The sequence below is a fragment of the Haemorhous mexicanus genome, chromosome 18 (assembly GCF_027477595.1).
Source record: "Haemorhous mexicanus isolate bHaeMex1 chromosome 18, bHaeMex1.pri, whole genome shotgun sequence".
NCBI classification, from domain to species: Eukaryota; Metazoa; Chordata; class Aves; order Passeriformes; family Fringillidae; genus Haemorhous; species Haemorhous mexicanus.
In genome coordinates this window covers 8,075,472-8,100,555 of record NC_082358.1, presented here as the reverse complement: position 1 = coordinate 8,100,555, position 25,084 = coordinate 8,075,472, and the positions used below count along the sequence as shown (strand labels likewise).

The window sequence follows — 25,084 nt, the reverse complement described above, 5'->3', positions numbered from 1 at the left end:
AACAAAGAAAATTGGACTTACTACCACAGCCTTTTAGGGAGAGTTTATTTTAATAGAACTGATTTTTGGACTCATCTTAATGTTCTCCATTTCTTCAGCATGATAATGAGACGGAGATGTGATACAAAGCCTGTTTGCATGGATCACTTCATTCTCCTGAGGCCAGATTGCTTTTTCATGCTATCACAGAAATAGTCAGGAACTGACCCTGTCAGGGCTTTCCAGACTAATCCTCACAGCAGCCAGGACTGCCCACAGGTATCAGCTGCAGTCTCCAGAAGAAGCAGATGAGACAGAGATTAGCTCACTTTCCAAAACTGAAAAATTAAGTCAATGGCATGAATCAAAGACTCAGACTCTACCCAGAGCCTCCCATTCCAGCTGAAGCTTTCTCTCAGTAAGAAGAATTAAACAAACCTCATTTTCACACTGAAAATGAAAATTTCTAAACCTCCCCTAAATCCACTGAAGCATAACTCTGTGTTTTATTACATAAACCTGCAATTTTATTACATAGCCTACAGAAACCAAACCTAGCTCTGCAAGTCCATTGAATAAACTCCAGACCACAATTTCTCCCTCACCATTATCTATCCAAGACAAGCAACACAAGGCAGATAAAGTGACCAGCAAGTGTGTGAATTGCTCTGGGGTTGGGTGACAGGTGAGCCCCTGCTCTCCACCCATGTCAGGAAAGCAGCCACTGCCACACATGCCCAGCCCATGCCACTGCCCATTCCTTGTCCTTAAGAGGGAGAACAAGCAGCTGTGCTCAGCAACTCTGCCAGAGAAAGGAGCTGCTCAGTCCCAGCCAGCACCCAGAGGGCTCTGCAGGGACAGCACCTCCCTCCTGGCCTTGGCAGGACACATGAGTCCTACCTGAGCTGCCAGGACTGTCCCAAAGCAGGGGATTTGGTTTCAAGCTCCCTTGTTTTTGCTATTTCCTTCCACTTTCCCTTGGCTTGCTGCAGGAGTTCAGGATGGATCCTAGGCATGTGTGAGACCCACTCACACCTCTTCAGCTTTTGACAACATTCACCCTCTGTAGAACTGAGCTGAGCAATGAACTGGCACAAAACCTTAAGCATCACTGGCAGTATTTAAAGTTTCTTCCAAGACATAGTCCATAGTTTATTTTGTTTCCCAACAAAATGGGAAAGGCAGTGTCACCAAGAGCAGGAGGGACTGACCACTCAGCTCAGTGTAAGGTCCCACAGTAATAGTAGTTTTATTCCACAGCAAATCTCTGTTAAAGCAGTTTTCCAGGGTAGAGAGTTAAAAAATATAAAAAGGAAAAAAAAAAAAGGCAACTTCAAAAGCAATGCAGTTTATTTCTGCAATGCCTGATGTTCATCCAGTCACACTTCAGTGCTCAGAGCCATGAAAACACTGCTTTTGAGGTGACATTTGTAGTTGCCTCATTACTCTTTTCAAAAGAGTTTTGCATCAGAGTAAGAGCTTCAAACAACAGACTCTACAGGAGTAAAATAACTTATTAACAGCACATGAAATGGAATTGCCAGGAGCTGCTGATACCAAAACAAGGAGGACAAGTGTGCCCTCAAGAGCCAGCTGTGACAGGAGCAGCAGGCTGGACACCAAGGCCTGAAAACTGCAAAGATGGGTGCTGTGCCCATCCCTCCTCCCTGCAGGTACTTTTCAGACACTGGCTGTCCATTCTTCATAGCAATAAGAAGGATCTGGGAGCACACCCACCTTCGTGTTCTTTTTCAGTTGTTCCAACTTTCTTTATCTTTTTGGGTGATTTCATGAAGAGAGGGAAGATGGTTCTCAGCCCAAGGATGTCCACAAACTTGTGACAGTTGTCTGTGCCCTCTGGTCCAATCATGGCGTGGTCCAGCACCTTCAGGGCACTGCTGCGGGAAATCTTCTTCTCTCTGTGAAAAGAGGCAAATTAAATTGTACAGGGACATGAGGAGCTTTGGAGAACCCTACTTTAAAGAGACAAGGAAAGGAACATGACAAGGACAAGATGAAGAGTCTGAGCACAAGCTCTAAGCAAGATTTCTCTTCTAGAAGCTAAAATATTGTATCAACAGTAACTCTTTTCAAAACTGTGGCTGAGAATATTGTCTTGGTTATTTCTTTTTTAATGTCTTTTATTTCTTTTTATTTTCTATTTTTATTTCATTTTATGTATTTTATTGTCATGGTTTTATTTTCTTATTTCTTGGCTACTGAAGAAGATATTTTTTCACTCTTTTACAAACACTGGCACAAAACAGAAGGGGGGGCTGGGTTGGATACAAAAGGCAAATACTATCTCCAAAAAGATCAGGATTTCAATCTAAAAACAGTTTAATTTAATAAAGGAGTACGTTTGGTGAGCACAGCTGGGTCAGTTTTAATGAAACCCCATCACCAGGAACCACACAATGGAAGGAGGCTGACAGACTCTGGGCTGTTCTGCTTTAATGCCAGTTCAGAATGTCAATGGTGCTAACTCACACCAGTAACACAGGATGGCCCTGAAAATTATCTCCAACTGCCCTGTACCTCACAAACCAAACCAGAGGAATTTATAACCCATCCAGGGGAAAACTGAAACTGAACTGAAAAACTGCTCAATAATACAGCCCAGACCAAGTGAGTATCAGTAGGAGCTAATATGAGCTTGGAGAACATAAGCCACCAGTGTCCCCAAAGGCCAGCCTAGGACATGCCCTCTGGGACAGGACAGTCACAAGCCTCACTACCTTTCACCCCAAGCAAAGGCCAATCTCCTCTGATCCTGCACAGCTGCAAACTGAGCCACCAGGACCTCATGTCCATCAGCAGGGGCTCCTCAAAGCCTCCAGAGAGATGTGGAAAACAACTCCCCTGCAGAGACCCAACTTCATGAGCCCCTAACAACAGGCAAACTAAAATACCTATATATTAACACCCCAGCCTGAAAGAAAGGGACCCTGCCCAGTGCAGCCACAGGCACTTCTGACCCCGTGGTGGGAGGGCAGAGTGTGGAACTGAACTCTGAGTTCCCCCCGGCAACCAAGAGCTATGCAGGAGGGTGGTTTGACACCCCCACATCCCCACTACAGAGAGCTAAAAATAAAGTACTCCTTAGGCCAGATGACACCAGAAATGTTCTCAGGGGAAGTAATTGCATATTGATCAGCATTTAGGAAGGCTGTGCAGGGCTGAGCTCTGGAATATTCATTGGGTTTAAGTTCAGGCTTTTAGAGATCAATAGCTGCTTGCCTGGACTGTCTGGAGTTGATTTTATTTGAAATATTTATTCTGCCAGAGGGCAAGCAGTTTATCTTAGTCTCATCTGTGCTCATTGAGGGAACTTTTAGCTGAACACTAATTCACAGACAGGCAAACATGAGAATCACCAAATGTGGATGGGCCTCAGTGTTCATGGAAACTCTGAATTACAACTTTAGTCACTGACCATTGTTTTCCTCCTTTTAACACCTTTACATCCGAGACAACTCTTTTGATACATCAATTTTTTTAAAAAAAGGTGCTGACATTATTTGTACTTTCCACATTAGCAGAACATAGCCTTTAACTTTCCAAAATACCAGTAAAAGCAGAACACTAGATTTCCTGGGAAAGTGTGCATAAAATGGTTCCATTCAATTAACCAGAAGATTTAGTAAAGAGACAGCTTATGTTTCCAGGGGTCATTAGGAACAGCAGGACAAGGAAACATAAAAATATTTTAATAATCATAAAAAAATCTACCCTGAAATAGCTACAGAAAAGCTTTGGGGAGCCATATGGAGTTGTCTTGTTTCACCTTGTTTTCTGTACAGGAGACAAAAGCTTTTATTGAAGGTCAAGAAAAGTCTCAGCATAGCTGCAGGACAGAACATTTTGTGGCCCAAGAGCTGCAGATCCCCATGAGCTCCCTGGACTCTATTTGTCTCTGTGCATACACATGCTCCTCAGTTCATAGCTGGGAAAGCCACACATCATTTTCCCTGAGCAACAGAGAATCTCCCTGACACATCCCCCAGGAGTGACACATCCCCCGGGCTGCATCTCCTCAAACCCCACACAGCTCTACAGCCAAAGCAGTAACTGCCTGTCAGTGCCCCAGGAGCTGACAGGACAAGCCTGTTTCCCTCTCTTTTGGCTAAACTGCAGTTAGGTTACTAAGGCAAGACTGAGGGACTGAGCACTAAGAAGTACTTTCTAAACGACAAAGAAAATTTAGTTTAATTCTAAGGGACATTTCTAAACTTTCTGTTGGTGGCTGCTACCTTGATAAACCATCTTGGTTTTAATAAAGATATGACATAAAATAAACAAGCTTCCCTTGGTGTAGAGATGTGAATTAAATAATTATATATAGCCCTGCTCTCATTCTACTTCCAAACTTCCTCCTTCACTCCTGCTGTCACCAGCTTCATCCCTCTTGACCTGCTCTTCTCCCAGACCCTCTGCTCACCTCCCATGTACCTGCTTGGTGAAGCCCCAGGACCCATCTGGCCATGGACATGAGCCACACTGGGCTCATTTTCAGGCATTACCACTGACCCCCCTTAAACCAGGAGGAGTTCACATGATACAACATTGCCTTTTGCTGTTGGCCACACATTTGAAGGCTCAGTACAACAGAAACCATCCTGTTCTCATGACTATCTGTAGGAATATCACGAGCACATTAAATGCTCATTGAAAGCTGCTGCAGCTCTCTGCAGGTGTGTGTGCACAGCCATCAATAATGGAACGACTTGGCTGGATGGATCGGGCAGCACCAGACACAGAATGCTGTGTTCCCTACGACAGTAATGGAGATTCAAGCCTGATATCTTTATTCTCACACAGCTTATCTATCTCACATCATGTCAATACACTTTCAACTTTGCCTATTTGTCCTTTCATCTGCACAGGCTGTGGTACAGTGATTAACCACCTCCAAAGTAAAACCAAAAAATAACAGATCTCTGCCCCCGGCCTTCAGAGGACACCAACAGGAGAGAAAAATACTCTGCCTTGCTTGTGGGCAAGGTGGTCAATCACAACTGAAAAGCATGTCTGCTCTCTGCTGTTTATCAGGAAGGTATCAAGAAGATACAGATGTACAGCTTCAGATCACAACTATCCACATTCACTCCCTATTTACAACAACAGATTGTGGTCACCTAAGTTGCTCTGTCCAAGAAAAACTGAGCAACTGTGAGAGCTTCTAAGCACTACAACTAGATTAGAAGAGTTTAAAAAATATAAAATATCAGCAGTAGTACAGTACATGCCTGTGGACAGTAGTGACAGAAGCTTCTAGAACAAATTCTGTAAATTGCTAGTTTTTTTCCACTGTCACTTTACCAATCTTACTCAAACTGTAAAATCCACAGATTGAGGCCTTGGAAACTCTGTCTATCAGACTTTGTCCCTCCCAACCCCTTTGCAACTACTATGGGGGGCAAAATGCAGCCAAGGAGAAATTTTCCTCTCGTCATAATTTTCCAGCTGGAATCCTGTGCAGAGAGTGGTAAACAGTAGAGTCAAAAAATGGGTAAAAAGCTCTTAAAAATCCAAATACTGAATCCCACCCACATGGCACAAGAACTCCAACTAATTAGTTCTGCAAGGCTGCTTTAGCAGCTTAGGACTCCAGGCAGAGGGAGGCCTCCCTCCCGTTCTTAGTTTTGGAGCTTTTCCTTAATTAGCCACAAGAAAACCCAGTGTTCCTATTTGAATAATCCATGTTGGGTTATTTATTCAGTTCCCTGCTGCCACACATTCCCCAGGCCTGAGCTGCAGGAGCTCAGCATTCATGGCTGGTGTTTGCTAACCCGCCAGCACACAGCTTGGCACTCTGGGGACAGCCAGACAGAGCCCACTGTGCCCTCCTGCAGCTCTGGGGAGCCAGACAGCCCAGCAGACACAACTCAGTGCCAGCCCGGCAAGGAAAAGTGGAGAGAGAGCAGAGAAGCCCCAGAGATTCAGGGTGTGACAAAGCACAGCACAAGAAATGCAAACTTATGCCCCATTCAAAAAAGTAATTTTTGTATCAGCATCCACAAAAATTCAGCAGCTCAGAGGCTATACAACACAGTGGAGCCTGAACTGGGGAACAAAAGGAAAAATATTTTCCCTATAGACATCCAAAGGTCCTCTCCTGCCCTCATAGAGGTCATTTAAATCCTCTGACGGTTTACTTGACCTACAGCATTCTCTGTGGCAGACACCCAGATGAAAGATCTGCCACTTTCCAGCAGCAACTGTGGCAACCTCAGTTCTTAGGAAATAAAGTTAAAGACAAAGAGTGGAGATTCCATGTCTGAGAAAGTCCAACTTACTTACCTGCTGGGAAAAAAAGAGAAGACAGACAAATATCCTAACACAGAAGTTTTAAAATAAAATCATAAATATCTAGCCAGAACATGTGTTGGCACATCAAAAGCAGGAAGGAAATCACAAGGATAATGAGGTACCTGAGCATCAGGTTCATCAGCTGCAGACCCTCACCCTTCAGGAAGCGATCACGGTTGGAGCTGAGCATTAGGCAGGAGCAAAGGGAGTCAAACAGGTTCTCCATCATTTCCTGTTCCTCTGCTGTACTTGGATTGTGTCTTTTAAACACCTGAATGACAAAGAAAGCAAAATTACCCCCAGATGTTGGGCTGTGCTGTTGCAGAACACACATGAAGAGTTTGCACCAAAAGCTCCAGCACATGACAGGTGTCAGCCAGTGACAGGTCACTGCTGCCTCCTCTGCAGCTGCTGCCCTTTGCTGCCCTGACTGTGCACCCACAAATGTGCAGCAGCCTGGTGCAGGATTTAAAGGATAATACACAGGGCCTGCAAGGGGAAGGGCAAATTCACACTCAAGTATGTGGATAAGCTGATTACCAGAGATTCCTACATAATTCATACCTGAGGGTGCTGCAGGCAGCACTGCCTGAAGAAACAGAGGTGAGCTAGCAACACAGTACCTTCAGCCAGCTCTGTGCCTGAAGTGAAGCATGCTGAAGATGGACCAATTCCAACCCTGCCTACCTCCAACTTGCTATGAAACTATAATGTAATAATTTAACTTCCATGCAACTCAGCATTAACATCTTTACAGAAGGGATTCATCTCACTGACCATGGATGACACACCACATGGAAGATATCTGGGGACTATACCTAACCAAATATGAAGCACTGCTAGGACAGCACCCCAAATATTTTCCACTCCTCCCATCCAGCCCAGCAGTCCCCTGATGGAAGAGAAGGCATGTGGGAATTACTCACAGATAACTGCTGAAGCAGCACATCGATCCCATCCAGCTCCCCAAGCAATTCTCTGTTGTCTAGACGGAGGTGGGGGGAAGGGGGAAAAGAGAGAGAAAAATGAAGCTAACTGTCAGATTTTACAGCCATCTAACACTGATACATCAGCAAACAAAATCAATACAGCTTGACAGAGCACAAAAGCTGCAGAGAAAGAGAGGGTGGAGGTAAGGGAGCACATGGGGGAGAGTTAAGACAGCAAAGGAGAGCTGGAGGCAGAAAAGGGCTGCTGTGATCTGAGAGAAGCCTGGATTCTGCCCTCACTGACAGAGATATGGCAGGCATGGCTCACCATCATTATTCTGGAGCAGAATCGCCAGCACCTCACTGCAGTACAGCTTGTTGGCATCAAAAGGCATCTTAGCCTGTGGGGGAAGGAACAAGAGACCCATCAGGGCACGGCCCTCAGCATCTCATTGATTTGAAGAACACATTAATCAAATCACCAAATGTATGAGCAGCACATAAAATAAAACACAACTGCAGTAATTCTACAGTATTCCTCAGTGACAGAACAGCAGCAATTCTGATTCAGGGGCGATAGGAGGAGCTGGTGGGTTCATGCATGCACACATGTAGAAGGTCCGCTGTGATTCTTCACATGGTCCTACATCAGTAGGTTTGGCCAAGTTGGCTCAAAACCCCTAAGAACAGTCTCCAGTTGTTTGCCACACAGAATCTCTTTCCTGTGATACATTTTCCACAATGTGAAGTGGGTGTATGGCACTTATCTCTGTTTCTGGAAGTCCGTGCCTGTCAGCAAAACCAGAATTTCAGAACATATGTCACAATAACATCATATAGTAACTGCCAGAGTTTCCTGTAAGGATCAGTGTCACAGTCAGAAGAACATGAGATGGGTTTTGCCTGCACAATCACATAACTTCCATTTCAGATATTCCCTCCATCCTCAAATATGCTAAAAAAGTCATAATGAAATGAAAAGGCTGAATTTGAACCCCTCAAAAAATCCCTAGAGTGGATTCTGAACTGGATCCAATGTTTTTTGCATGCTGCCAAAGCTGCTTCATCTACAGAAACAGACTGAACATTAACCAATTAGATAATAATGCAACCTGTTTTACTGAGAGATTCATAAAATAAAACAAATTTAAAAATCATCAGTTACCAGCTATTTATAATCCATTGCTCAAGAAGGGAAAAAACAGAAGTCCTAGGCTTAAAACATAGCATTTTTCACCCAGTTTTTTCCCCAAACACACAACTCCCTGCAGCATGGTGGACAGTCCTGCCTATGCAGAGCTGCTGGGCCAATCACCCCACCCTTCTGCCAAGGAACAAAGCATGGTGTGCAAGCACCAGGAAACACACGGAAACACAGAAAGCAGGAAGATCCCAAACACCACCAAGTACTCACTTTAAAATAAAGCTTTTCATTCCAAATGATCACAAACCACTCTGCAGAATGATCCTCAACCACTCTGCAGAAGACGGCATTTACAGCAGCCAGGTGACACCTCCAGGCAGACGATGAGGGAGAGGGGAATGTGCTTGGTGCTGTACATCCCTACCACCTTCTGCCACAGGGTGACCAACTGCTGCCCTGCAAATCCTTGGAAACAACATTCTGATCTCCTAAGACTGCACACATCATCAAACCCTGCTTGTGTTTGCAGAAGTGAGCTATGAGCTCTCCACCTGAGCCTTCTGATGCAGCTCTGACAGTCACAATAGAATTATAAGACCTGAAATGTTGTCAGGAAACAGAAAGTCATGCTCTGTGCTATGTGTCAGATATCCTCATCACTGCCCAGACAGAACCTTGATCCTAAAACTTATCCCAGAAACATTCCACAGCAGCTCTACCCAGCTGTTGCAATCCTGGGTTAATCCCAAACACATCAGTCGGGGAGAGAGATTCATGACCAAGCACTGCCAAGAGCTAAAGCAGCTGGAGAGGGGTTCATCAGCTCCCCACAACCCTGTACAGGCAAGAAAAAGCCCTGCCTCATCCTACATCCCAAATCCAGCGATTAACACAGCCAGGGAACCCAACAGACACATCCGGAACAAGCTTCGAATGCCATTGAGCATTCATGTTCTGTGGCACCAAGCAGGGGAATCCTAGCTGGGATTATTTTGCTTTCACACTTTTTTCAGTCTTTCAGCTGCCACAGCAATTCCAAGGCAGGCAGCAGTACCTACCTGCCAAGACTAAAATTAACTTCACTTTTTCTTTTTAAGCAAAAGCATAATTATGTTTCTACCTGTAGTGAGAAATTACAGATTACTTCTGCTAACAAGGATGTGAAGTGCACAGAGGGGTACCTGCACTTACACAGCTGATGGAGAATTTCTGGAATTCAGAGGCTTTCTAATCATGCAGACACATTTAAGCATGGAAGTGCTAATGCCTTACTGACAGGTTAGAGAACAGCCAGAATTTCTTTGCTATATTTCCTTTACTACTTCTGTGAGAGGACTGAACTATCCATTCTTTTTCTACAGCATTTTCCAGTGAATGTTTAGGCATTTTTTCACACAAGACACAGTTAAAGTGTGTAACTCGCTGTCAAAGGATGCAGTGTATGAAAAGCAGCTTTTAATTTAAAAGGCAATTAGCCAAGTTCAAAGCAAAAGCCACCCTCAGCAGCATTTAAACACAGACAATCACTTAAAACTCAAAAATTGTTAGAAATGTGGGAAGCAAAAACCATTAAATGTTTAATATTAGTGTCCCCTCTCACTGGTCAGCTTTCGTAGTCCTACAGATCTCACACATTGAAATCCGACATACATGAATCATGAAAAAATAAAAGAGATAATTTCTACTGCAAGACATTTTTAAAGACAAAACCTAAGTGTGTCTCCTTAAACTAAAACTGCTGAGGACATAGACCCCGAACTATAACTTTTTGTCCTTAACTGGGCTTTTACAACACACATAAGCACAACTGGCTTTTCTTGACCTAGTTTTTGTGCTAACTGGTCTGTAGAAGGAAAGTGAGGAACCAGCTCACCTTCAGCCTCTTGAGCAGCCACTGCATGAGGCCCTGTTGTGCAGCCTCTGTGCACATCTCTGGCCTGAACTCTGCCATGTTCTCCACAATTCCTGGGAAGAAAGACAGAAAACAGATGGTTCTCTCCACCAAAAATTACAAATCTCATGTTTCCAGGCTCTCTCGTTCTTGCAGTCCTGGGAGATTACAATCCCAAAGGAGTGCAAGGAGTGGTTGATAGTGTGACTGCCAGCAGGGGCACCACCCTGCAGTGGTTCTGTGCTGTGCAAAGATCAGGGAGCAGAGGGGCAGTTATGTCCTTCCATGAATTGCAAATGTTTTACTACCTGAAAGTTAAATATGTTGTTAAGACAGAAACAAAGTACAGCTCACAGATATGTTCATGTATTTACTATGAACATATCTGTGAGCTGTACATGGACAGTGGACCACTTTCCTGGAGGTTTTTAAAAGCTGTGTAGATGTGGCACTTTGGGACATGGTTTAGTGGTGGCCTTGGAAGTGCTGGGTTAATAGCTGGACTCAGTGATCTTAGAGAGCTTTACCAACCTGAACAGTTCTGTGATTGCCTCTGGTGCAGTGCAGTGATCCATGTATCTGCACCTCCCAACACAGCTGGTTTGGGAAGAGACACCTTTCATGCAGCCATGGGAAAAAGGACAAACTCTGGCTCCAGGGACAAGTGATTCCAAGCTGCGCTTGAATAAAAGCTGTACAGACCCTGTACTGCAGTACTGGCAGTCCAAGAGAAAAAGAGGAGGGGGGAAAGGAAGGGGTAACTCATACCCCTTGGTACAAACCACAGAAAGAAGCAAGGGGCTGTGCAGCAGCCACTTACCCAGGGTGTTGTGGACACCATCAGCCTCCTCCTTCACACTTTCATCCAGGCGCTCTAAATTCTGGACCAACAAGGCCACGACCTGGCCCTCCACCTAAATCCCCAGGGTCATGGAAAAGATAAAGAGATAGGAAATAAGAATGAAAAGAAGAATATGAAGGAAACACCCTGCCAGACATTAATAATCCCTCAGAATTCTGAAGCACAAGGCTCACAACCACTGTGGATGGGAGAACTGTCAGCTCTGTGAGCAGCTGGTCACTGCTGCCTGCCTGCATCCATTGCTGCTGGACCTTCCACCTAACAGGTAGAAAATCTGACAGAACAATGCTCACACACAGATCCAAACCCAAGAGTTGAACTGTTACCAGCTGAAGTCCTGCAGTTAAATCCTCTCAAGATGAATGTACCAAGGTGACTTCAGTGAGTTAAGAAAAACTAGAGAGGCAAGGGGGAGTCCCTGAATCACAGAGCTCACACCTAAAATACACCTTTAAAACAGGAATTGGAAAGAGTCCCAGCTTGACCCTGGCAAACTTTCCATTGTGGACGTGAGCTTGGAACAGTTAAACAAAATAACATTACCAATTCAAACACTCTTAACCAGCTTTGGGCCCGGTAAATACATGGAAAAAACACATATATGGGCTGCTGCAGAAAACAATGCAACAATCTTCAGATACCCTACAACCTTTTACCTACTTTCTTTAAAAAAAAAAGTAATCTAAAAAGCACATATCTAAACATTTCTCCCAAGATAGCCCTGACCTGTTTCTTTCAAGCAGGACAATGAAACCTCTAAACATGGCTATTATCAGTGGGCTGGTGACAATGAAAACAGAAAGAACTTCACTTGATTTACTACCTCTCCACATATTTTATAGAAAACATCTTCTCTAGCAGCTCCTCTCTCCCATTTCCTTCACCCAGCAATCTCCCCACCGAGGCAGAGTAATTAACAACAGCCCAGAGGCCAGCTGGAGGAACTGGGCTCTGGGCACTGTCATTAACCTTTGGAAAGTAACGTTATAGTGACTGGACAAGGACTGTAGGAGAAAACAGAGCAGCCAAACAAAGCAAACAAAAGAAAAACTGTAATTTCCTGTCTTCCAAATTCAACACAATAGTTACAGAACCAGACACAGACACAGCCATAGCGATGGTCAAAGGCAGCAATTCACCAGCTCCAAGGTAGGACAGACCTGAAAAACTCATGTTTGGCTGGGCATCACCTCTCTGAGGGGTTCGTATTCATTCCCCATCTGCAGCTGGGGAGCAGGAGGCATCCAGCAGAAACAGCAGGAAAAGGGAAAATCCACCCCCATAGAGGCACTCAGAGGGTTAAGTGTGCAAGGAACACTTAACACCACCAATGCCTCTGCTACCCACCTAGGTAATTTTCTGGGTTGGTTAACTCTCTATGCCAAAAGAGATCCTTACCTCTGTACCCTCCTCCACCCTTAAAGTTCATTTGCTCTGCTACATGAAAACTTTCAAGTTTTTACTTCTTGTTAAGAAAAAATCCCACCATCACCAACAGATGCCCCGGTTCAAGCCCAATTTTTGGGCTTGAAACAAGAGTTACTGGGTAGAAGACAACCAGTCTCCTGTGCAAGAGGTGAGATTGAAAGATCACAGGGCATCACTGTCCTTTGAGTAACAAACTTCAGTTCTCCATTAGTGAACCCAGGTCACACTTTTTCACGGGAGAGAAAGGAAATGTAAACAAAGCTCCTGTTTTCAATTGGACACTGTCAAAGTCACAAATATTATTACTTCATTCTCCCTCCCTGCACCAAAAAATCCCCTAGCCTACACAAATTTCACAATATGACAGCATTCCTTCCAAAAAAGTAGTGGTGCAACAATGTGCAAATGGTGCAACCACCCACTCCCCAAACTCTAGCATTTCATCAAAAACAGCCATCATGGTCTCAGGTTCAGAACAGGCTTCTTCTGGCTATCTCCATCACAATGATGGCAGCAAAGACACCCAGACACAGCTGAAGACAGCAGGACAGGTCAGTGTTCCTTGCTGGGCTGAGGCAGATGTTGAGGCACTGAAATAATCTGGGGTTTCCTACTTACAAGAGCATCTATGAGGACTTCAGCTCCTTCTTCACTCTCATGGAGAGTATCAATATCAGTCAGCTCTTGCAGCAAGTCAACCACAGCTATGGAAACATGTGCTGGGTGTTAAGGACAACCAACAGGGAGACAATGCATTTAGTATCAATAGCAGATGGCTCTTAGGCCAATGTGCCCATGACATGACCCCAAAGCAACTGGCATTACCAGCAAGGTGATACAATGCATTACAATCACAGCAGCAGGGCACAGGATAACAGACACAAGAGCACACAGACTACTGCAGCAGACCTTCCCCAGAAGTGCTAAAATAAGGGAATCTGAACAATTAGGAATGATAAAAACAAATGTGATTCTGTGCTTACTGTATCAGGCAATTTTACTGTTTCTTTGTGGTAGTTACTTATTATTTTCAAATCAAACATGCTGGAGTTGGTCTAAGGGAGCACCATCTTGCATTGTCAAGACTGAACACATGCAAAGAGAAATGAGTTATAATAATGTGATTTGGGTAATCTGCTCTCAGTGATAGCCCTGCTAACCTGATACACACACACACCTAACGAGGGCAGCGCCGGCAGCAGGAGCATCACCCCCCTCTGCCCAGCCCAATTAGGGCAGCACACTCCTCAAACCACAGCCCTCACAGGAACAGCAGAGCTTCTGCCAGCCCAATTTTCACTCATTAACTCTGGGCTGCATAACACACAGCTCCCCTGCCTGCTGCACAGCTCCCTTGTAGGACAAGACGTATTCCAGCTCATTAGACCCACTTCCCTATTCTCTCAGACACACTGATCAATCCTGCCTGCATCCCAAGGGCAGAGCAGGAGATGTGGTTTTCTCAATGTCCTAAATAACCACTCTGTGATGGATCTCTCTCAAGTGCCCAGGCTGACAAAGCAGCTCCCAGGTCTCCTATTTGTGCATTTGCTCAGACACACAAGCAGCAACAGGAAAAGTATTTTCATCTGTCTTTTCTTAGTGAGGTTCAGCTGTGTGCTGGGGCTGGCTGGAGAGGTGAGCTCTGCAAGAGAGAGCCTGGACCTTCTGCTGGACAAGCTGCAGGAGAGTCACCAGCGTGTCACTTCAGGCAAGTATCACCTCAGCAGAGTGACACTACAGTGACAAAGGCTAATCACACACTACAGTGCATTAGTAAGAGCAAAACCAGCAAATCAACAGAAGGAATTCTTATCTTCTCCTTGGCACTCATGGGGCAACTTGCAGAATATTTTGTTCTGTTGTGGACTCTCCCAGTAAAAGAAAGGCCTTGACATACTGTGCTTGGGAGAGCAGAGGACCACTGAGGTGGTCTAGGGGTTAATACAGGATGGATGAGGACAAATTGAGGGAATGGGGTTTCATCAGCTCATGGGAGAGAAAGCTCAGGGAGGAATCAGTTGAAGATTTCTGCAGTCTCCTGGGTGCTACAAAGATAACTGAACCAAGCTCTCTTGAGAGAGCACAGCAAAGAATTCAGCAGAGTTCATCATGCAGGGCATTCCTGTCTGGGAAGCTTCTGTTGAAGCTTGCAGTGAGAGTATCAGCTGTCCTATAAAATTTAGGAGATAGTAAAGCAAAGCCTCGCTTGAAGCTTTCAAGTCTTTCATTAATAAAATCTTGTTGGTGATCATCTTTCATTCACATGTTTTGTGTAAAACTGTATGAATCATTCAGCAGATTATTTGCTCCCCCTGGACATTGCTTTTGTCTCCTTGCATTAGTCCCCCAAGACACCACAATTAAATTGCATCTGAAGAGCCATTTGTTTAGTTCTCTCCTTGAAGAACTTATTTTAAAAATATTTTCCCATTTGTTTTAACAAAACATCATTAGAAAACCTGAGCTGTATCAATCCAGTTTTATGTCTAGATGCTTCACTTCAATAGTGCTTCTACCCTGTATGTGAACAGCAGCAGTCTCTGCTTCCAGTGGAGCTCAAAACACTTCAGCAGTTTTATAACAAGAAATATACCTTTGCCAAAATTGCAGTTCTCAGGCCAAATTCATACCCATAAATCCACTGACAGGCAAGTTGCGAACCAAATAAAAAGAGTTCACACTGGAAACCCTGACAAGTCTTTGACAGCAGCAGTGACCCCAGCACAAAGCTTTCCATGGCAGACAGGACAAAGCAAACTGTACTCTGGTGCACTTTATCTGGAAAACAGCTCTGCAATCCCAGTCAATATTCCCACAGTTCCTTTTTTCCCTATGAATGAGAAATTCAGTACAAAAGCACATAGTACAAACAAGTCTGTGGTGTCTGGGATAAAATAAATAATTAAACTACAGTAACCACAAAATTGGATTTGCATGGGAGGAGCTTCCCTCTGCACAACATAAATTGTTAACAGTTATTTGAGAGCCATTTCCTTGCAGATCTTGGATAAGGGAAGCTGTGGGGTTTACTGTTTTGCAGGGAACAGCATTCACCACATCAAGGTTCTACCTGATGCAAGTCAAAATACACAAACACAGTGCTCACTAATATAAACTGGCATGCAATAAAATATTTATGTTTTGGTTTTAGCTTCTGATCACTGCACCCACTTAGGAAGAATGAATTATGAATTCTCAATAGATGGTGCTATAAAGAAAAGTGCTAAAAAAGAAAACCAAGATCTGTGCATCAGACCACAACATGCAGCACTAACAGGCCTTTTCACATTGTATATTCCAAAACACCTCAGGAAAGCTGTAAGTGTTATCTCCTGCTTTACACATAAAGAAGCAAAGAATAAATTACCTTCCTAAGGCCATGGATCAATAAAAATGGAAAAAGGACTGCCTGAGTCCCAAGTCGACACGCAGTGCCCTTTCCACAGGGCTTCACTGCTCCCTCCACCCACAGATATTTCCAGGACACAGGCATGCAATCTTCCAAGTCATGTAACAATTTTTCAGCTTAATCTGCTGTAGAATATTTTACAAGCAAAGCGGTCTGAGGTCTGGTTTTACAGACTGCACAGTGGCAAGCTGGGCATAGTGCCAGTTCTCAGCATCAAGGCACCAGGATGCTCAAAAATGGCACTGATTTTGATCAACACTATGTAAATAGGAAGCTCTTTCTCAGATGCCCTCAGAGCTCCAGAGGTACAAGAGCCAGGTGCACAGAGGGATCAGGGTCAGCGACACTGGACCTCACTGAGCATGGAAATGGAATTGTCTCTGGATATGTACTTAACCAGAGGGGCCACCCACAGCCTTGAGCTCTGTGCACACCAAACTAAAGGTATGGGCATATGAAGAGGGCACATTTACAAAACAAGGTGAAGCATGTGGTGAGCTAATCCATGACAAACAGCTGACAGCCTGACAGCCCAGATCTCAGCAAGAAGGGGTAAAACAGTTTAATTTTCATTGGGGCTATTCCAAAGTTTGCAGTCTGAGATTATTGCTGCTAAGCCCAGGCCTTCACTTCTTCTGTGCTGCTCATCCACTAACACTCTTAACACTGCCACTCAAAACTAGATGAAAGGGTCATAAAACAAGAAAGGAGAATAACAGCACTGAAAAAAAATCAGAATCAATATTACTTGAACAAAGAGGGCTTTCACTGGGAAAAAAATGAAAAACCAACACATAAATTCAGTGCGGTGGGAAGAGAAGAAAAACATCTACAGGAGCCTGGGAAAGAGGATATGAGAGATTACAGAAAAGTCTGTAGAAAGCCTCCCCCATGAGAGCTGCTTTAACAACTGAAGGATATCTGTGTTGTCATGTCCCAGCAGCCCAAGCAGAGACTGCACAGCGTTCAGCTCCACCAGCAGGTGATACAGGCCAGGCATCGTCGCGATCACGTGCATTTCCTGAATTATGTCATTTAAATCCAGTTCTGACTCCATAAACCTGAGGCAAGACAAAAAAGAGTAACAAAAAGGCAAGAAGAGACCACTACCTTCCAGAAGACACCACATAGGACTTGTCATCCCAGGTGCACACGGCACCAGCATTTCTATCCTCTCTGTCTTACACCTGCCCCTTGAAGTTTAATCCTGCAGCAGCATAAACATTTCTGCTGTATAATTTACATAGAGTAAATAAGCAGATTTGTTCCAATTTTGTAAATCAGTTCTAGAATTTCAAGAAGAAATTAAAGTCAAGATGCTGCAGCAACACATGAGAAAACCTACTTATAAAATAAATTCTGCAGAACATTGCACCCTCCCTAGCTAGCACATATTAGTACGTGGGTTGTATGAGTCTGAAGTCCGTAAATATAATCTGGGTAAGGGAAAGGACAGCAAACTGGACAAAAAATAATGGCATTGAACTGTAGGAAGAAATCTTTTTAATGTGAATAACAGAACACCTTGAAGGGAGGAAGAGGCTTCAAGAACACAAATACACATCTGGCTCTCAGTACCCATCCAGCTGTTCTGCTCACCACAGCACTGGGAAACATGAAATAATTTCTTCCCCACACAAACCTCTGGCTGGTATGCAAGCACACATCTTCACGTCAAATGATGGAATGAAACCTTTAATTATTGCTGATGGTTTTTGTGCTGCCAGCCATATATTGGCCCCACCAGAGTCTCAACAAAGCCATTTTTCATTAACAAAGCCAGTTTAAAATAATATTTAAAAGAACTACAAGGCAGTAACTGCTGTTACATAAGCCTTATGTAACTTAAAACATCTCTATATTTCAGCAATTGATTTAGGGGGCTTACACCTAAAATCAAAGGAAAAAGTTAAGTATAATCTTACTTCTCTGGATTATCAGGAAACTTGATCCGCAGCTCCTGGTTTTTGTAAGATCTCTTCTCAAAGGTGAGAATCATCTTCTTCACTGAACTTTCATCCAAAGGTTCCTCCTGACCAAATCAGAAATGGCAGAAAAAAGAGCTTTGAATGGCTGGAGAAATATCAGCAATGTGGTGGGACTGCAGCCAGGCCCAGGGCCCTGGGAATTCCAGCCAGCTCTGGAATCTCCCTGCAGAGAGCTGCCAAACACCTCACATGCCATCACTACCCACTCCAGCTCAGACCTCGAGCTGCTCTTTTACACCTGTTATAGCCTGGCACCACCAGTTCATATCAAGGTTTTTTTGCTTCTGACATAGAGCAAACCTGCCCTCACATCCTGTGCCCACAGAGAGCTTCTCTGCATAAGTCTCTAGTTGTGCTATTGTTCTTTTGAAGTCTACATTTAACTGCCCTGAATTTATGTTCTTCTGCATTTTCCTCACTTGGATAAGCTTTCACTGTTATCTTAAAGCCTTTTCCTAAAGAAAAAAATAAATCAATATTCTACTCTAGTATTTTCTCTTCATTTTGTAAATGCTCCTAAGGTGTTTCTCAGCTGGAGTTGTATATATACTGCACAGCAGCAATACAACCTTGGCTGCCTCCCTGACACCTACAAACATTTTCCTTAGTTTATGATTTTAATGCACTTCTTTTATTAAAAAATTGATGGTATAGATTTCCCTGTGTAACCTCTTCCCTCTCCTCTGACTGTGTTACAACCACTATTTAAGAGAAGCTCTCATAACAAAAACCAAACCAGACACCCTCCCATCGTTAGCCAAGTTTTGTGCCCATCCCCTGTTCAGGATTAAATCAAGAGCTGCTGCTGGTGTTGCAGATTCTTTGGTCAGTGACTCTAAGTAGCAATCTGATATGAGACAGAAAACCTCCATTTCTTCAGCAAACTCCATTACAATAACAACACCAGCCCCAGCCTTCTGTTATGATTGGATTTCCTCCATTCCTTTGCCCAACCTGTCTCATTGCCATCCCACTCATGTCACCACCCCATTCAGCCAATCAATACCACAGTGCCCAAAGCACATTCTTCTTACACTGGGATTTCAACCCACACATGCTGACACGGCTTCCTTCTGCTCCCTTTGATTCTTTGCTTCCTCTAACACATATCACTACGATATCTCCATTAGGATCTGCTTTATATCTTGTATTGAATTTGCATTCAGTATTGCAGTGTCCTACAGATTAGCTTCTTCGCATCAAATTTACTGGGACAAAGCACATTTTAATGGCACTTATATTAACTGCAGTCCAAAGTAATAAACAAGAGATTTGAGTTCTAAAGCCTGGACTTTCAGCCTTTAAAATGTCTGGCTGGGAGGACTCCACTTGACAGAGATGAGGGACTGGCACACTTCAGGAATCCACAAGACTCCAGCCAGTCAGGAGGACTCTTCTCTCGATCCATCCTCCCTGGAGCTGAAATGCTACAGAAATCCTGCATTATCTTCCTCTGCTATCAGCAACAACTGTCATGGCAATAGCTCAACATCAAAAAAAGAGGAAGATTCTCAAAGACGGATGCTGGCAATGCTGTATACAAAGGACAATGATATTTTACAAAGCTACACAGTTCTGCAGTGGTGAATATCACTTGTTTTTTTATCAAACAGGACACAGGCAGCAGGAAGCAAATATCTTCTAGATTTATACCAATCCATGTGTCACATTTATAAAGTGATCTTTTCCCTGGCCCTTGGCAGAAAGGCCAATGCAGCATTGGATTTCTGTCTCCAAGGCTTGAAATCATTTACCCTTGACAGCTGCCACCCCCCTCCTCTGACCCAAGACCTTTCTTGTACAGAAGAATGTTTGTTTATTTGCTGCTGCTGCCGCACAGCTACAAAGAGGGGGAGAAGCTGTATGGTTGGGGGTAATGAGAACAATAGTCAGGAAATTGGTTAGAACACAGAAACTGTTTCCTAAAAATATACTTTAGAAGGTGATCTGGGTATTCTCAGACCAAAGAGAGATTAGACTTGAAAGCCCTCTCCTTTTGTCCCCGCTTTAAATCTTCTGCTGATATATTTGAGAAATTTGAAATTAATGAACACCCCGCAGGGCAGGAAAGCAAACCCACAAACTGAAGCTGTAAGAGCACAGAAGAATCACGTTAAGCCTCACCACCTACATGGCAAGAAATGGGAATCACAGAGAAGGGGTTTGGTTATTCCCACTGCTTCTTCTTTCCCAGAGGACTTACTTCCTCATCTTCCTCTTCTCCATCCCTCTCAATTATCTGAAGGAGTTTCTTCTTCTCATCATCAGTTTCTTCAAGGGCAGCAGACTCCTCTTCCCTATGACGGCCATGCTCTCGGGCACTGGCTTGTTTCCGACGTGCTTTGATTTCCTCTTCCTCTTCATCACGGGGTCTTTTTGTCCCTCTGTTAGGCTGAAGTCAGAGAAATAAAAGGTGAATGAATACAAGTGTTTAGTGACCCTTGCAAACCAGAATACCAGTATTACAAACCATACCGAGGAAATTCTTACAAGTCTAAAAGATTTGCTTACACGACACTTAACAACTCTGAAAACTGGAAAGGAAATTAATTTAGTGAAGTGGAACATCACATGAGTAGATGAATGCCTCTGCCAAGAGCTGTGTCAACATCCTACCTTCTTTGATCTATGAACACAATTCACGGGAAAATATCTTCATAGACAGCAAGGACAAGGAGTGCACAGACAAGGAGTGGCCAAGCAGCCCTGCCCAGTGGGGCACAGCTGCCCATCAAGGAACCCCAATCTGCTGACTCAGCTGAGACAACCCCACATTTCACAGCCAGCAGACTGATATGCTCAGCAGACAGCAGGGAAAGATAATTTTTTACCCACAGTGTATACAAGGCTATATTGAATTCCTGTGTGCCTCCCATTTCACCTCCATCCTTCTGTCTGAAGTTTGCTGACAAGTAAAAGCAGAATCAGCCCAACTCAGAGTAGGTAGGACAAGGAATACTGCTGCTTGCTACAGCTCTGCAGGGGCTTGGCACTGGATTAAACAGTGCCTAAACCATCATGGTTTGCTTGGAACAACCTATTATTTTATTCCACTATTTCTAGTTGATTGTCAGAATTAAAGGTAATTTGCCAAGGACAAGAACAAGTCCATTAATCCTAATCCCATGTTTTCATTCAGGCAGAAAGGGATAAAAGCATTTGCAACAGAAGAAAAAAACTTTTCCCTGAAAAGCTACAAGGACCTTAAATTTGGTCTCACATTTTTGAAGGACAACCAAGCTGGAACAGGAATACTCTATGCTCTATAGCTACAGCAAAACAAAGCTGAATTCTTTACTATTTAAAAGGAGTGTACATATCAAGAATAATAAAATAATAACAAAAATACTTTTACTTTACATCACTGCTCAAGTCACCTGGTAGGTGATTTTGTAACCTCATTTGGTCTAACACATGTCCATCTTAATTTATAAAACACCACCTGGTAGGCAGCCCCTACTCTTCTGCTCTGTGGGACCCTTTGTCTAAAATGGCAAAAGTCACACCAGGACCTGTGTTCCATGAACATAGGCCCTGCTTTTATGCAAGACTGAGATCCTTCTCATGTTTGATCCAAAGAAAGGGGCAGAGGAATGACAGTGTCATTCTCCTGCCAGGTCTGGCACTAGTGTGAGCATCAAGATAGGAATTTCCAGCTACCTGGCAGGTTAGGAACTTTTGGGCTGCAGAGGGTAATAAACCTTCCAGGCTCCTAAGGAAATCCAGCTGTGGTTCCAGTTCTGCCACGCACTGCACCAGTGGCACAGCCCAATGGCAAGCTGGTAAATCTTCTGCTCCAGAGAAAATGCTGCTTTCAGGAGATGTAAAAAAATAAACAGCCCCCAGCCAGCCCCAGAAAGCACATGAGGAGTTAACTATAGTTAAGAAGCAGGCCAGACAGCAGCCTGGCTGGGATCACCTTGTTTTCAGGGTTACCACCTTGTCACCAATTTAGGGAAGATGCAGAATCAAGTTTCCCAGACAACACATTAGCACAAATCAGAGCTGTATCTGCTCGCTCCCAGGCAGACCTGTTCAAGCTCTGTTATCTGTCTCCTTTCTCTCTCTATCTTCTCTGCCATTTCCATTACAGATGGTACATTCCTGACTTAAAACCCTTCTAAAGTGCCTCCATGCACTTTTAAAGCAGTTACTCGGCTCATAATTCAATAGCCATGACATGGAAGCATACCCAGAGATTCTGTGAAATGAAAAATTTATTTGCTTGGAGGATTTTGTGGACCGGGCTTTTTTTTAAGCAGATTCCTATTACTTATCTTCTAGGTACATTAAAATATAATTTCACATAGATCCATTTGGAAACAAATGTGTCATTGACAACAACTAATAATTCAAACGCTCCCTGAGCAACCAGCAACCCCATAAAAAGAATAAGGAAAAGGTGCTCTTCTAAATTACATCATCCAAGGAAAAAACTTCAGTAAATCCTTACTCCATGTCTTTGATGTCACAAGGGGCCCTGCCCTTCCTATGTCCTCCCATTCATTCCTTGGTAATACCATCCTAAACCATCTTTGACAGATTAATGTCACAAACACAAATATAGCAATTAGTGACATAAATCCCAAAAATTTACATCTAAATCTCAACAAGATTTGCCATGGATGTTCCTAATTTGGAATTGGAATCTCAATCCTCACTGTTATTTCTAAACATTAAAAAGGACTAAAGCCCCTGGCAAGCCTGAGGTGTAATGAGAGGCTGAGGGAGCCAGGGGGTCTATCAGATGCAAAGTCATGTGCCACAGGAAGGGACTGCATCCCAGAACAAAACCTAAACTAAAAACTCCATCATGAAATCATCCCCATTTCCTCTGAGTATACAATCCTCAAGATCAGAATTTACACTCATGCTTCCATCTCAATTATTTTACCCTTTTTTGTATTTATGCATTGCTGGGGGAGGCGTCTGAGCAGAATCATTATGATAAATCATGGAAGTGCCCCGTGTGCGATCATTAGCGCTGCCAGCAGCCTGGCAATAGGCAGTAATTGAATTCGGGCAAACGCTATTAAGCAGGCATTAAGGCTTTGCCTCTCCTTATTGATGTTATGCAAAACCTCACTAAGAACATTGCTGTTCCCAACCAGCACTTATTAAAGCCAAGAAACCAAGGCCTGAGTGGAACACCTGGGTCCTGCTCATTCCACAAGAGATGCACAGTCATGAACAACTGATTTAAGGCAGGCATTACTTTCTGTTCATTGATTTTCATCTTGGGTTTGCATTTGTGTTTTGCAAAGGACTCTTTCCAACTAGCAAGAATTAAGCTCACAGGCTGCTGCTCCAAGCCTGGTGCATTTTGCTCAGCAAACACACAGATTATGTCCAAACACATTTATTTAACCAATTCCACAGCTTCATAGACATCTGCACAAGTTCTGCCTTTCTGGTAGAAAAGAGTAAGTAAATCATTTGATAAACAAAATGTGGGGTTTTTTACTTAGCTGTGCTAAGGTGAATCTGGCAAGAAGTTAGAATTCATTTGAAAATGCACAAGAAAAGCATTTTTCAATTGTTATGTTAGCTAAGCTTAATTCTGTTCCTGATGAATGCAGGGCATTCACAGTAATTTATTCAGCAGGCATTTTCATTTAAATCTAACACTGATAGCACCACACAAAAACCAATGAATACAAAAGGCTTTAAAAAAAGCTACTGTTTATAAAATATGATAAAGTAAACAGAAGCTGGTAATTGGGAACGGGAGGATTATCTTTCCCTTTCTCTTGTAGTCCTCCTGTACTGGTTGTGTCTGTTAGCTGACAGACACTCCCTGGGGCCCAGCCTTTGGGTACAGACTTTCCCCAGACACACCTGACACAGGTTCTGGTCTGGTAAGGCCAAGCCTGACCTCAGTGTGGGCAGCAGGAGCAGCATCAGCCACATGTGCCAGGAGGAACAGGGAAACAATGTCCTAAATCAAAGCACAATAATCTGCCAGCGCCCCTGGGCTCCCTCCAAGCAGTGATTGCACATTAATATCAGGGTTAAGTACACCACAAAATCAGAACACACATTTCTCAGAATCCTGATTGCTTCAGCCTTTGCCAAACATAAGGAAGGTTTAGACAGGTCTCAGTAGTTTCATATTACTCAGGAAATACTCAGGAGTTTCATATTACTAAGGTATCTGTTTTGTAAGTAACCTCATTACTGTGGAGCTCAGAAATTTTTTGTTAATGAAATCTGAAATAAATCTTCATAAATGATGCAGCTTCTGTGCCCACATCCCAGCCTTCTCCAAAGAGACACTCGGAAAGCTGCACAGCAGCTGTCAGTTTGGGATCCTAATCTCCAGAGGAATCTTCAATGACTTCCTAATTTTGTTTCCAATGTTTGTGATAAACCAGGCTACGATCAATCTCACTTTGCCATGCTTTTTCTTCCTGAGGCATGACACACATCACTTCTAAATGATGCAGGATCTTAGTGCTAAAAACTGGAAGTACTGGTACCCCAGGAAAATCAGAAATCTCAGAGACCCAAGAGCTCCAAAATCACACAATCTGAGGAAAATGCAATGACAGGTGCACGCTGTACCCACATGGATACAGATTATTAATTTCAGAGGGAACGAACCCCTGTGCCCTCCAGCCTCCCTTGTGAGGCTCTGAACCACCCCAAGGAACATATCAGGGAAGTGCAGGACAGGGATCTTTCTTGACACCCCCTGGTTTGGTGATCAAAGGCAATACATTGGGAAGTAAACTAGAGATTTACTTGCCACCCTGTGAGAGCACAGCTCTGGCAGCATGGGCTGTACTCCCAGGAGCAGAGCCAAGGGATGAGGCAGACAGCTGAGCCAACGTCGGCTCCTTGTTTTAACTGCCGGCAGCAGAGGAGCTATTGGGGTAATAATGCTGTAAGTAGCCAACAACGAGCCCAGCGGAGCCGCCCCTATCATCAGATGCATCCATTACATTGCAAATTGACAGCAAATTATCTGTACCAGCAGCAGAAATTATGATACACAGAGATCCATCCCCGTACACACCGCACTGAACCCCGACAGACCCCGGGGAGATCACCCAGCGTGCTGAAGGCAGATCTCACCCCAGCAGTTACTGCTCCCTCTGCCACTTGATCTTACTGACAATCAGGGCTTTGCAATGATC

The 25,084-nt window shown here is 43.8% G+C and overlaps 1 protein-coding gene across 1 annotated transcript in view; it reads right to left on the bottom strand.

The window, feature by feature from the left end:
* Positions 1 to 25,084, bottom strand: part of CTNNBL1 (catenin beta like 1) — a 47,234-nt gene that overhangs the window by 19,396 nt on the left and 2,754 nt on the right. Inside the window, exons 2-11 of the mRNA XM_059862561.1 lie at positions 20,149 to 20,337; positions 17,883 to 17,989; positions 16,879 to 17,018; positions 13,164 to 13,261; positions 11,076 to 11,169; positions 10,238 to 10,329; positions 7,549 to 7,621; positions 7,218 to 7,276; positions 6,414 to 6,562; positions 1,717 to 1,898 (exon numbers count right to left, since the gene is read on the bottom strand). Coding sequence (XP_059718544.1) covers positions 1,717 to 1,898; positions 6,414 to 6,562; positions 7,218 to 7,276; positions 7,549 to 7,621; positions 10,238 to 10,329; positions 11,076 to 11,169; positions 13,164 to 13,261; positions 16,879 to 17,018; positions 17,883 to 17,989; positions 20,149 to 20,337 — 1,183 coding nt within the window. The remainder of the gene's footprint in view (positions 1 to 1,716; positions 1,899 to 6,413; positions 6,563 to 7,217; positions 7,277 to 7,548; positions 7,622 to 10,237; positions 10,330 to 11,075; positions 11,170 to 13,163; positions 13,262 to 16,878; positions 17,019 to 17,882; positions 17,990 to 20,148; positions 20,338 to 25,084) is intronic.